Here is a 16,075-nt window from a genome sequence, read left to right as displayed (position 1 = left end):
AGAGGCTCGCCTTATTTCTCATTTCAGTCATTATTCTACTTACACAGATACACGCATGCACGCACACACACACTCGAACACACATACATATATATAGTTTCAAATTTACAGTATATAACTATGAGCTATTAATAGCTTCATACATTGGAAATGTTGCCTAGGCAGGATTTAATAACACCCTTAGTGTCTACAAGCAATCTGAGTGTCTATGCGCATGGCCTATACAAAATACTGACCAGAACCAAAAAAAACAAAAAAACAAAAAACAAAATAAAAAGAAGACAAATGACGAGAAAAAAAACGGATGATGGTGGATGCAGAATCTGGAAATATGAAAATAACGGAAAAAGAGAGGAAAAAAGCATTTGAGTATAAGGCTAGTTGTAGAATCAATGGAAAGAGTATAACATAAGTTATACAGCTGCTTAATCCGAAGTTTTTGGTGTTCTCCAATTCGCCAAAAGAAATTTGTCCTTATACTTGCACATGCTGAACAATCTTTATCTGGAATTCAGCAGGTGGTAAAGCTCTTAGTTCCAAAGAAGATATGGTATCTTTTAGTTACGTATAACATGCATTTTTTAGATATAATAGGAAATGGTAAACATTTTTTTCTACCCTTTTCTCTCCATTTATTTTATGTGATGTGGGGTTGGTTCCGTTTAAACATCTATGTTTGGAGACATTGGGTTGCTTGGTGATACTAGGGTTTTTATAAAAAAACCAGCCTAGAAAACAGCTCCAAATTATGGAACTAGTAGCACATAACTCTGTACTGTGTACATTAGTTAATATCTCTCTCCGGGTGGAGCACATTTTTGTTGAGCTTACCTTAACTGAAACGTAAACATACATATGCATGTATGTATCTATCTATCTAGCTAGCTATATGCATATATATACATATACACACACGCATATATACACATATAAGTATATATATATATATATATATATATATATATATATATATATATATATATATATATATATATATATATATATATATATATATATATATATATATATATATATATATATATATATATCATTAATAAATCATAGGGCAGCAAAAAAATTTTAGAAATTTAATTTACCACCAGTGGTCCAGCGAGAATAAAAATTAGTCAATAGACTATATATATATATATATATATATATATATATATATATATATATATGTATATATATATATGTATATATATATATATATATATATATATATATATATATATATATATATATATATATATATATATATATATATATATATATATATATATATATATATATATATATATATATAGATATATATATATATATATATATATATATATATATATATATATATATATATATATATATATATATAAGTATATGTATGTTGTATACATGCATACTTAAACACACATACATATATATCATACTCATATATGTCATACGTTTTCGCGAATACAACCATAGATATTTCATTATTTTGCTGTCGGTCTATCTTCTCATAATGTTAGTCTGTTATTTAAAGTAAAATTACGATTGTTCTACAAACATTATATTCACTTCTCTCTGCGACAAAATGAATTATTGTCGACAGTCTTTGAAATGAATGACATTATGACTTACATGCTACAGCACGTTAATAATGCTTTGAATAATCTAAAATAATATTCCGAAGATGCTAAAATTTAATTTACTTTTGTTGGAGGCTCTTTATCGATGCTGAGGAGCAACGACATTCACATTAATCTCATCGCACTATCTACTAGTTGATGCACAGATTGCTCACCCACAAGTAAGGCAACTCTTTAGCGTATTTAGATTTCTAGAAACGAAGCAATACATGAAGTTCCAAGTGTTTGGATACATGATTCAGATAAACATATTTAGGCCTGATACAGATAGAAGACTCATATATGTATACTCATATATGTATATCTATCTACCTAACTAATTATCTCTCTCTCTCTCTCTCTTTCTCCATATATGTATATATATTTCTGCGTATGCGTGTTCGTGGACTATATATATGTATGTGTATATATATATTCTCATAATTCCAAACGTGATAGTATATTTAAATTTAAATAATAACGAATGTGTTTTGTGTGACGTCTAATATAAACAGTCCAGACAAATCTAGTGGCTGTTTCATCTGTAAGTTGGTGTGTATCATTTGTTATAGAATCAAGACCACCGTAAAAAGGCGTCGAACTGGCAGAAACGGTAGAACGCAGGGCGAAATGCTTAGAGGTATTTCGTCTGTCTTTATGTTCTGAGTTCAACTTCCGCTGAGATCGACTTTGCCTTTCACCCTTTCGGGGTCGATAATTTAAGTGGAAGTTACGTACTGGGGTCAATCTAATCGACTGGCCCCCTTCCCCAAAACTTCTGGGCTTGTATCTTGAGTAGAAACGAATGAAGACTGCTCTAAACTCTCTTATCGTGAATGTTTCTGGAACTGCAAGATAATAGCTGGGGGTGACTTCCTTCGCAACAGTATCGTGTTTAAAACCAAACTAGGTCCAAATTCGCCGCCTCTCTTTTAGCCCAAAGAATATACTAAATAACATGTCAAGCGTGATTTTGATTTGTATAAATTATAATGGTATGAAAGCGATTGCGCGGTATGGTTGATTGTAGTATTAAAATCGCTTTAGTTAATGCATTTTATCATGGCTTCTCTGGTGTTGAGTAGGAGCTATTTCGTTATGCTAGTATACCAATTCATGACATCGAACAAGAGGTTTCTGTTAGCAGTTTTGTTCCAAATATCATGGAAACAGAATATAATGATATTGCAGTATCAATTGACAAATACAGGAATTCTAATATCAAAATCGATAAAGTGAAAGATCAGCTTAATGAATATGCATCTCACCTCCACAGTACTTAATCAACCTGTGCCCACGGATGTAGGAAAGTTAGATTTGTTTACCCTTAGTGTGATAGGTGTTCTTCTATGTTTTTTACAGTGGTTCTTTAGTTTGCTTTACTGAATATGCAGTTTACGAATGAAATTTTCGATATGTGTATTTGGTATTTATGATGGTGTTAAGGAGGGGGTTGTTGTGTGTAGCGCTACGTCATTCATATATGAATTTTGCTTTATTAGCAAGAACATGCAATTCAGGAGATTGTTTTAAGAGACTCTAACGGAGTAGGAGAGGATGTAACAGCACTAAAAATTAATTAACCTTTTTTAATCGGATTAATTAAGTGATTACTGAATTCCCTATATTCTTTACATGAAATGGGTAATCCATGATCTGAATTCAAATTTACTCGTAAATTGGCTGATAATCACGTTCAATAAAAAATAAACCATTCAGAGCAACTGTTTAATTACGCACCAGCTTCCACTTCAAATTAACACAAATAATATAATGTCCCTTTATAGCATTTTCTTCACAGGGAAATGAAACGGTTGCAATTCCATCTTCAACTGCTTCTTCTATCAATATCGGTGAAGAAAGTATAGTACATGTATGAGAGATGGTTGTAGAAACAGAAGAAAATAGCACTGGGTATATTTGTTGGAAATTTAGATATTTGCATTAACTGTTTGTATCATTATTTTAAACACAATTGAAAGCCTGTGGCTCAGTGGTAAAGGCATTCGGTTCACAATAGTACAATTGTAAGTTCGATTGCCGGCGGTTCATTGTGTCCTTGAGAAAGACACTTTATTTTATGCTGCTCCAGTCCACTCAGATGCAAAAAAAATTCGTAGTACCTGTATTTCAAACCCAGCCTTGTCATATCCTGTGATCTGTGTCAGGCTGAATCACCATGAGGATTACGTTAAGAGAACGCGTGTCTGCGGAGTGCTCATCCACTTGCACATTAATTTCACGAGCAGGCTGTTCCATTGAGGATTTGAACTGGAAACCTCGTCTTCGTAACCGACGGAATGCCAGTATTTAAACACGACATATGACTTGTAGTGAGTCCACTTTTCTGCAGATTTTACCCGTGTCTGCATCGTTATTAATTCATCTACACATAAGCATTCACACTTGCTGACTCAAATGTACACACCTACTGACACAAATATATCACAGCCAAAAAAGGTTATTTCTTGCACTTTAGAGGTGGAATGGAAGATGTGGGTCTAGAAGTAACAGTAGCAATAGTAACATTATTAGCACTAATAGTAAACGCATTGTTATTAGTAAACTTTTGTCTCCCACAGTGTTCTGTACTTTGTTATTAACGCGGTTTCTTTGCTGATGATATGCTCTTGCGATGTGCCATTGGAAAATAGATACGAGGGGAAGGATGTTAGATTCGCTTGTTTCTTAACTGCACATGTATGCATGTGTTCCATGAATCATATTCGTATGTATTTTTGTCTTCCAGTTTACGGCCTTTGCAGAGTTCTGAGTTATCCGTAAGGATATTCCTGATTACCATACGTAGTTTTCTCCTTCCTGACCATGTTATTGCGTACATTATGATTTCGGGTGCAGGAGTAAATCATTTTTTCTGTATTTATAACAATGTTTCCATTGTATAAAACAGCCGTCTGTTAGATTTAAACACCATACCATAGTTGGATCCTACGTATTTTTTACTTTTACTCCTGTGTTATTTTATGCAATTTCGCATTTGTTATAATTTTCTTTTTTCAATAATTTGGGCTGTCTTCTGTGTTTATGATGGTATCTATTTGATACATTCGGCTCATCCTGGCGTACGTATTGGTAATAAAATAATTGTATAGGTTAGAGGATAACATTCGCAAAGCAGTTTCTGCCTATGCTTTAAAAGTAAATTAACTAATCTAAATATTGAGTGGAACAAAAAGTGCAACCAACAACGGAGGCAATAATTTTGGTTTATATTATTTCTAAAAGAAATAATGAAATAAATACATACACACATCGTATCAATAATCAAAACTCTCGATAGATCACATTCTCCTATACGAGAAAAGAAGGCGGAAATGGGAGCTGGAAACATAATCAAATCAGCAAACTGAGGAAGGTAATCGAAATCTTAGGAACATTTACATTTCTAAATCAATTGCCATAATCCCACCAAACACATGATTCAAGTACACTAAGAACAACGTACCAAGTGCAAAACCATGTGGTGTCCCAAAGGAAAAAGTTCCTTACCGAAAATATTCTTGTAGTTCCGGAAATGATTTAGATGAATAACGAAGCTGATATACGAGAAAAGATTAAGCACAACTCCACTAATCCTGCTTTGCAAGCTTCAATCAAAATCTGTTCTATAACAAGCCGAAGCAAGCACAGAGATGATTAAGCAGCAAAGCAGCATATTAATTTACACATGAAAACAAAAACATCATTGGACCATATACTGCAAAGTATTAGCAACATGCAAAATGAAATTACACGTTCACTGCAAATGCTAGCTCTCACCATCACGTTGTATCGCTACAAACGTATTCAACATAGCAATGACTGTTTCACATAAGCTATAATATTTTTTCAGTAAACTAATGTCTATCAACAACTACTAATTGTGTACAAAACTTGATTAAAATTGGCAATGGAATACATGTAGAAATCTGAAACAGTACTACTGGGAGATTCAGACATCGTAAATCACATCCTAAGAAATTCATTGGATGGATTGCGTATCACATTATCACATACACTCTAACAAACATCTGACAATCCTATCTCCCTTCCTCTCTCTCTCTCTCTCTCTCTCTCTCTCTCTCTCTCTCTCTCTCTCTCTCTCTCTCTCTCCCTCTCTGCACCCTTCTCTCCATCTCTCTCTCTTCCGCTCTGTCTGAGTGTTTGTCTATCTCTAATTCTTTTTTCTCTCTCACAGTGTCTTTTTTTTAGCTTTATGCTATTGTCATCAACTACTTAGTGTTCGCTGGCCTCAAGCTATTTCCATTTGAGTACTTTGCTGTGACATTACTTTTCATGAACTGGTGTTTTGGTAACGTGTAGATGCCTTCTAAATATGAAAGCAAATCAATGAGTTGATATCTTTATGACGTACCGTTTTGTAACCCCTTAAAAATCTGTTATCTGATTTGTAAAATTTCTAATTATCTTGTCATCTTGCAGACTTTACCAAGAGCATTCACAAATTGACTAGTTGCCCATAACTAAGACGCAATGAGCACAACCATGTTTGGAAATATCGATTGAAATATGAGTTCGGCTATTGAACGTTATAGAAAGAAATTGTGAAGGTCAAATTATAAATGAAAAAGTGACTATATATCTGTAATTGTTTTCATTGCAACATAGGCAAAATCACTCGAACTATGCAAGATATTTTTTGAAAAATATAGAGTAACATTATCTAAAGAAAGCATCGCATACTAATAAAATTTTAAATAAAAAAAATTAAGATATTAGAAAGTATTTGAATAATTCACTCGGAATAACTATCTAGATTTATGAATGAAATGTTAGCGTTATAAGAAATCAATATTGCTATATGCATATTAGATATCGTTAGTTAACTATACGGAGAAAAGTAGTGTATGCAAAGAAAACAAAAACTAGAGGCATTTTGTAAACCTATTTATGGATATGAATGAATGTTTATATAACAAAATTAACATTGCTACTTTCTTTCTATTTTTAGGGGAACAAGTAGGAAAGATACAGAAAATAGCTTTTGTTGAAACACGCACACACATATACATATACATACATACATGTATACATACATACATTCATACATACATACATACATACATACATACATACATACATACATACATACAATCTCAAACCAAACAATGCATTAGTGTGAAGCTGTTAGGTAATTTTCAATAAGTGTAATAATGCTGACAGGGATAAGAATCACAATAATTTGTTATATTTATTCAAGTTGGTATTCAAATAGTAAGCAGTTATTTCCACTACTTATATATGTCTAGTAATTTGGATCTCTGGAGGGAAAATGAACAACAATTTCAAGGATTCCTTCGAGAAAAGGAGTTCCAAATCTTCCTTTAATTACCGCATTAGGGAAGATTGTTTACATACTTCAACATGTAATAAAATATATCTGCCTCTCATATACTGTATTGTAATGGAATTGTCTGCTTAGATTGATCAAATCACTTGAGCTCTTGAAGGTGTGACAGATAGCGATAACGAGCATATGTGTAATTTCATTAATACAATATAATGGTTTTTAAGGGGTCCGTCCTCTCAAAAATAGTAATTTTATAAACATTATCGGCTGCACATATATAGTGTATGTGTGATGTCTACACGTCAAATTTGCTGCAGAATTCGCCTCAGAATGCCCGAGAATGGTAGATGCCAATATTTCGAAATTATTGTGGATTATCGATACTATGTACTCAGATCATGTCAAAAAGAAGGGAATCGTGGGTCTGTAACTTTTATGCAATTGGAGTGAAATTTATTCGCTGGTGTGCTGCGGCGAGGCACATGTGGAAGTAAATTAAATTATAAATTAAACGCTGCTCAAGTAATGTAAACATAGTGCATGTGTTAGTTTATACACAAAATATGCTGCAGTTTAGCGTCTGCGGAAATCTCTGTAGACTACGCCACGGCACTTCAGCAAATAGATCTCTTTGCGATATAATCCATGTACATACATCTGATAAGCCACAATAATGGCGAAATCTCGGTGTATTCCATTCTCGGTGACTCCGAGGTAAATCGCCCGTTTGGTCTGTGACATTCAAGTGTGTTTAACACTCGGCATCCAGTGGGGAGCATTCCTCGGACGCTATCCCAACAGCAAATTTAACGAATGAATAAGTAAAACGCATTCACTAGCTATGTGCGATCGATAATGTTTACATTCCACTAGAGCTGCTTTTAAATCGTAATTCATAATAATCTTATAATTCAAAGGGATAATACATTCGCACTAAATATTATCAGTACAATATTGTGGATTATTTCATTTCGGAAAAATAATTTAGCGTACTACAAGAGATGAAGCGGAAATAGATATATTAACAATCTTTGAATTGATGCTGCAACAGTTTTGACATTTCAAACCCTGTTACTATTGTCAAATATTCTATAGAGAACGTTGAAATATATATAGGTAAGAGAGATAGAGAATATAAGAATTGAACGAATTAAATTATATCAGAAAATATATTTCAACTCCATGCATAAATGTCAAAACAATAGACATTATAATACATTGCATAAATATTCCATATCCTGGCATCCCTCTCTCTCTCTCTCTCCCTATATATATATATACACACACACACACACACACACACACATATATATATATATATATATATATATATATATATATATATATATATATATATATATATATATATATATATATATATATATATATATATATACATATATATATATACATATATATATATATATATATATATATATATATATATATATATATATATATACATATATATATATATATATATATATATATATATATATATATATATATATATATATATATATATATATATATATATATATATATATATGGGGGTGGTATAGTACCTGCAACCATAGTTGCAAACTGAATACGTCAAACAAATGACACCTCAGATGTATCGAGAAGGTATTTCATTATCTAATGCTGATTTAAAGTGAAAATATGCAAATGTTATGTTATTTTGTTACGCACACACACACATGCGCATACATATCACACGCAAATATGTACACATACATACATACATACATACATACATAAATACATACATACATACATGCATATATATATATATATATATATATATATATATATATATATATATATATATATATATATATATATATATATATATATATATATATATATAAATATATATATATATATATATATATACAGTAACTCCCCAAAAAGACGAAAAACAAACACAAAATAAAAAGCAACAACGCGAGGATGTGCTACATGTAAAGTATTAGCAGACGCTCAAGGAAGAAATGAATGGTGGTTTTACGTTTCGAGCAAAGAAGGAGACAGGATAGTCTAATAGAAAAGGAATACAGAAGAAACAAAATCGCTAACGATCTGCATGTACCTACATTTTGAAATGTATCCATATATATATATATATATATATATATATATATATATATATATATATATATATATATATATATATATATATATATATGTATATGGATATCGAAATGTTTGCAAATAATTTTGAGAAAAATTAAGTTTGAATAATACAATGATAATTTTCTTTTATTCTCTACGTACAGGGCTCGAACTATTGCGGGGAGGGGGCCAGTTGATTACATCGATCGACCCCAGTAAGCAGCTGATACTTAATTTATCGCACCCAAAAATACCTCAGCGGAATTTGGACAGACGAAATACCGCAAATCATTTCGCGATTACCTTTCTGCCAGCTCGCCGCCTTCAAATACAATATTCTTTTTTACTCTAGGACAAAGCCCGACATTTTTGGGGAAGGGGTCCAGTCGATTAGATCGACCTCGGCGAAATTTGAACTCAGACGAAATAGCGCTAAGAATTTCATTCGGTGTGCTGACGTTTCTGGCTGGTCGCCGCCTTCAAATACAGTATTACAAAATCTGGTGCCAGTACGTATATACATTTCAGATTCGACAAAGACAATTAATAATGTCAACAGGATATATAGAACATCATTTTCAGTCTAAACCTTGCTGCAGTTATTAAGGAGACCGAAAATAACTACTACATCTATTGATACTTAATACACAACGCAAACTATGAGCACTAAGTCCAACAATGCAACCTATACAAAATGTAACTGTAATGCTGTAATTGTGACCTGAAAGGCTAAGCACAGCGTTTGAACGATAGCTCAATTTTTAAAAGTCACCAGATCTTTCGTATTAGAATTATGAATGTGCTACAAGCCTCTGATAGAAATGTATCACCAGAATCGAAACGCAATAAGTATTTCCAACGCTCCCACACAAACAGAACACCCGAATTCATTCAACTGATTCAGCAGATCATTGGCGGAAATCCCAGAAAATCCATGAGGTCAATTGCAAAAGATCTCCATCTGACAGAAGGGACAATCAGAAATGTCTTCCACGAAGACATACGGTAAAAATGAGAAAAAAGTATGGCCCGTACCACGAGATTAATAGAAAAGTGACATGACTATCTTCAGACCCTTCTTAAGATAGCATTATCATGCGCAGAAAATTGCTTGCAATTGTCATTGGTTTAAACATTTCTAGTTATGAAGGACATATGATATCTCATCATTTCTTTCCACAAGGCCTAAGAATCAACTCTGCTGGCTACAGTGAGGTACTGGAAACAATTTTTAAGCCCTGGATAAAGTACACAATGGAAGGCTGTGCATGCTTCAGCTTATGGCTACATAACACGTGTTCTTCAAAGGTACCGCATCCCAATTCATTGAACTCCTATGTGTGGAGCGTTTTTCAACAAGAGGTCAATGATTCTTTGAAAGCCACCATAGTCAGAGTAACGTCTGGTTTGAGACAAGACTATTTAATTCGGGCATGTAGACGCAGGTGGCGTCACTGAATAAGATTATAAAGAAGACAATCTAGTATATATGTACAAATATTTTCATCACTAATGGTTTCTATTATATATATATTTATAAAGAAAACAAAACAAATGTGTCCTCAAATAATTTAGACAACCTTACATACGTATACACACACACATATATAGATATATACATATATATATATATATAGTGAGAAAGAGAGAGAGAGAGGCAGCATAGCTGTGTTGCAAGAGATTTGCTTCCCACCTATATGGTGCCGAGTTCCGTGGCACTGGCACCTCGGGTAAGTATCTTCCACTATGGCCTCGTGCCTACCAAAGCCTTGTGAATGGAGTTCGTAGACGAATACTAAAAGAGGCCTGTCGTATTATATATATATTTATATATAGAGATATGCACATATATATGTGTATACACACATATATATGCATATATATACATATGTGTGTTTGTCTGTGTATGTGTCAGTGTATTCATATCTATACATATGCACGCACACGTAATTAGGTTTGTTACATACACGTACAATAGTAGAAGGAAACATACGAATCTAAGTCAAAGTGAAAACCAGGGTCTTTACATTCTCGTACGTATTCTCCACAGGAATTTATTCCGAAAAGATTTAAGTTTATATGACAGTATATTAATGAGAAAAAAGTTTCTGAAGCACTGTGATAAATAAGTATTCCGAAATATTCATGTTTAAATACGTTATCTATTAATATGTGGTTGTTGTTTTTTTTTTTTATATATTATCCATTGCAAACTTCAAATACTTATATGAAAAAGATTGCAGACATTGATGCAATATGCAACATCAAATGAAATTTTTTTTTTGTAAAGTTCTATTAAAAAAAAAAAAAATCTCCTGTGAATGTTTCAAAGGAAGATAAAACCAGTACAATATATTAAAACAATAACATTTGTAAAGAACAGATATACAATCACGTAGACACAAATAAATACACAATCATGAATAATACTGCAATTTCTTACAGACATGCTGCCAATTATAAAGGGCTTTGTGTTATTTAGTATCCTGTTGAGGCGAGATTTATGTCCGTCTTCTGACAATGAATCAATCAGGAGTTGATAGTTTTAAGTAATAATAGAACAGATAAGATGTAATGTTCTAAACTGAAATACACTGAATACCAGTCACTATTTAATTGAAAACTCCTGAATTGTAAGCATTCAAAGAATATTTCATTATGAGCGATAAAAGAAAAAAGAAAAGGAATATGCTATACAAATCTATATTGTTATTTTCACGCTAAAATCACATTTGATACTGAATATAAGGAAGTTAGCTTCCAAATAATGCAAAATGCCATTGTGGAATAGAAATAAAAAACAACAACAACAGCTTATTATTTTTCAACAAAAGTTTTCTATTTTATGCGCAGAGTAAATGGCAGACGATTAGAGATTCTAAGCATTTGGCTCCTCATTCGGTACCAGATAAACCAGATATAATGGAAGATATGGCAAATGTTATTTAAGCCATAAACATTAACTACAGACAAGGCTATTCGAGAATGACACTCTCAAATATTATATTGAAGCATGTTAGGTTTATTGCATAAAAATACGAATTCTTACGTATAGGAATAGTGTATACGTACGCAAGTACACACACACCGGCATATACGTAGAGAGACATAAACACATATGCGTAAATAAATATATACACATATATACACATATAGATGTATATACACATACGAACACATATTTATGCGTGTATACATAGATATATGCGTTTGTATGAATATGCATACGTCTATATGTATATATATATATATATATCTGTATGTATACATACACAGACAAATACAAGTGTACACCAAATGAGTGAAGCGTTCCATATCAAGAAGTAGATCAATGTTCCAAAATTTCCATGGATACTGGTGCTTATTTTCTTTAAAATGATACGATGTTATGATTGTTGTCTTTTGAGCGATGTCTTCTATGTGAAGACGTGAGAGGTAACATCTTGTTATCCTCAAATTAGACAAAACGAAGCAACTCCATATACATGCGTACATAGATAGATACATAAACATACATACAAAAACGCTCAAACATATGTATATGCGTTTGCGCGTGTGTGTGTATGTGTGTGTTTGTGTGTGTGTGCGTGTATGTGTTTGTATGCATGAGCGTGCGAGTGAAGGTGGAGGTATATAAGTGGAAGTTTGTTTAGATGTAAATGGGAAGCGATATGAACAAAAAGGTTATTCCGCAATTTTTTTTTTTTTTTTGTAGTTCCGATATAGATATGTTCTTGTCCCACTCATGTTTGACGCGTCGATATATCACGGATTTTGAAGGAAGACAGAAATGCTCAAACAGTAAGCTGGTAGTCATTTCGACTGCTTACAGAAGGAACATAAAGGGACATGAGGAACATGGAGGAACATGAAATATGTGCCTATCAAATAGACACAACATAGTGCCCAATTCAGATACCTAACATACGAAATTACTGTCGCAGCTCCATCATATGAGCCACAAGATAATGCGCTTTGATCAGGCATAGGCACCTCTTTTCGAAAATTGTACCCCCTGTGAAATGTCTAATAATCAGGCAGGTTGCACTACTAAAAATATGTATCGTAATTTTTCGTTAGTGTGCCATTAAGAAACTCCTCGGTCAGTCTGCCCGTGGTTTGCTTAGATGTTATGGGATAAGGCACACTGACACGTGCGAGCGCGAACACACATCCGCATTAACACATACACACACACACACCACTCACACACACACATACGCACACACGCACTCACACATACACACATACCCATATGACGAAATACAGATAAGTACAAAGGAAATCACATAAAACATGTCAGGTACGATAACAAAACTATATCAGCAGGAAACTAACTCAATTGGGCAAACAACAGAGAACGAGAATTCATTTGTAATTTGGCAGACAATTAATAATATGACAGGAATAAGATGACCACAAGAGTAAAGTTGAATGCATGTAGTCAGGAGCTACGTCTAAATAAATGGGGAAAAATATCTCTCCCAAAATGTCTTTGGTAAGGCCCATGTCACTGATGATATTCCTGTCAAGCAGAGATTATACCAAGAACTCAGTATCACAATCGAAACATTTTCAGTGGTTGAGCTTTGGCTGTGCTGAAGAAATTATAGAATAATACCGTAGGCACGGTAAAATACAGAGTTTAATGGCACTCGCCCCCAGCGCTACATTTCTGTATACAATCAATCAACTCTAATCAAAACAAGCTTGATATTACGCGCACGCGCGCACAAACACACACACACATATATAAATACAGAATATATACAACCACATATATGCGTATATGTGTGTGTGAGTGTGTGTGTGAATATATATATATATATATATATATATATATATATATATATATACATATATTACTATATACACATAAGCGCACACTCTCACATGTTTACATATAGAAATATAAATAAGAAAATCTTAAAATTGGAGACTTTGTAATAATAATTTTATTTCACAGTTGACAATTGTTTCAAAGTTTTCATGGCGACTAATCTTGTTTTATGTTTATAAACATGTCCATTATTAATGATCTAGTCAAATATACTATGAAATTTACCTACATAGCCATCCAGAGAAATTGTCTCGGAACTTTTTGATAAAAACGATATATAAGAGCAAGTGGGTATCACGATTAAATATGGAACGTTGAGCATCGGGTAGAGTGGTTTCTACAAAAATGTGAGTAACTGTGCCTGTGTGAGTGTGAGTGTATTCATACTGTAGCTATAAGCTTATAACTTAATCATTTATTATTGGTGTGAGATATCTGTTTAATATATATGTGTTTTTCTTTTCTTTAATTTCTATTTCATTCCTGGTGCATATTGTAGGGCAGTTCAATTGGAGTTTTGTTGAAATTCACGTCTGTGCTACGTATTCCTTTCATTTCTTCTCCCAAGGATTGGCATTTACGACATTTTACAGTTTATAATTACTTCAAAGCTGAGCATCTGTCATGCCCTGAATACAACATAACACAATACCGAGACAAACTACTTAAGAGAGTGGGAGTGATACTTGTATCAGAAAAATGGAACTACTACTACTACTACTACTACTACTACTACTACTACTACTACTACTACTACTACAACTACTACTACTACTACTGAAGGTAGAGTTAGAAATTAAAGTTATGTAGGGTCAGAATTTACCGGAAAAAGTAAGAACGAGAATTCTGAGAAATAAAATGGAAATAATAATAATGATGTTATTAGTAATATGATTTTGTAGAATTGCCTAACGGCGGCAGAACTAAGAGTTGGGAGGCGGATGGTTACAAATATCTGGGTATTCTGGACTACGGCATAATCAATCTGAGTGAAAGGAAGGTAAGCGTTAGGCGAACGAAATTAATCATGGAGAGTAGACGCAATAGAAAGAACAAGTTTAGGGCAATGAATACATGAGCTGTCACATTAATTGTGATGCGGCGCAGATGTTGTTAGATGGAGAAAGAACGAACTTGTGGAAATGGATAGCAAAAACAAGAAATTGATGACAGTGTAAACGGAACTGAACCTTAGAAGCGATGCCGATAGATTATATGTGTTTAGAAACCCATGAAGAAGCAGTCTCAAAGGATGCAATGGGAATATGTTCTGGAATGACAGGGAAACAGCAGATTCATAGACTGTTTATTGCTGTTAGAAATAGCAACACAATACCTAGTGAAAATATGACACCCAAAGGAATTCCGGAAACAAGAAGGAGAACATTGAACAACAGGAGATTGAAAGCTATCCATAGATAATACCTCAGAAAGATGAAAGGAAAAGACTAGTCCAACAATTGGATGTAGCTAAAGAACAGTGATCGGAAAGGATGAGCTGAGGCATTAACATGCAAAGTTGAGGAACAATATCTGAGAACTAATTACAGCAAGTTCCAGATAGATAACAGTATTAAATCGAAACTTTGTAGGATCTGTGGAATAGAAATTGAAACAGTCTCACAAATTGTGAGTGAAAGATTTTGAAATGGTACGAAAATAAACTTGAAAATATCACCGACAATATGATCTTGTGAGATTTTCAATCCAGTGTGATTCATGGATTGATGCTCAGAGACAATGGATTAATGTATTTGATGACACGATGAAAACAAAGCAAGGTTAAAGACATTGCCTCACCTGGAGATGAACGAGTGGATGATAAAGAACTGGAAATTATTGAGGAATGCAAACCACTAGCAAATGAAATTGCACGTAGGCGAAATTTGAAATATCTTTTATCTTATATATGTTATCTTGCAAACATACTTACATACATACATAAATAAATACATACATACACACATACACAAATATTTACACACACACCACACACACACACACATACACACACACACACATATATATATATATATATATATATATATATATATACATTGCTTATATATATATATTTCCCCGACCTAATTCGAAATCATATCAACCTGGTCGAATCTTCTCTGTATTTGCTTTGAACAAATTTTTTTTTTTTATATAACAACGAAATATTTAGCCACGTAATTAGTATAGCAACTAATTTCC

General features: G+C 33.0%; 1 protein-coding gene across 1 annotated transcript in view; it reads left to right on the top strand.

The window, feature by feature from the left end:
- Positions 1 to 6,246, top strand: part of LOC106881968 (uncharacterized) — an 83,517-nt gene extending 77,271 nt beyond the window's left edge. Inside the window, exon 2 of the mRNA XM_089365550.1 lies at positions 6,051 to 6,246. Within this exon, the coding sequence (XP_089221676.1) occupies positions 6,051 to 6,081 (31 nt within the window). The 3' untranslated portion in view covers positions 6,082 to 6,246. The remainder of the gene's footprint in view (positions 1 to 6,050) is intronic.
- The last annotated feature ends 9,829 nt before the right edge of the window (positions 6,247 to 16,075 follow it).

This window comes from Octopus bimaculoides, chromosome 18 (genome assembly GCF_046866305.1).
Source record: "Octopus bimaculoides isolate indiv1 chromosome 18, ASM4686630v1, whole genome shotgun sequence".
NCBI lineage: Eukaryota > Metazoa > Mollusca > Cephalopoda > Octopoda > Octopodidae > Octopus > Octopus bimaculoides.
Note: the sequence above shows the minus strand (reverse complement) of the source record. Positions and strands in the feature narration are given on the sequence as shown.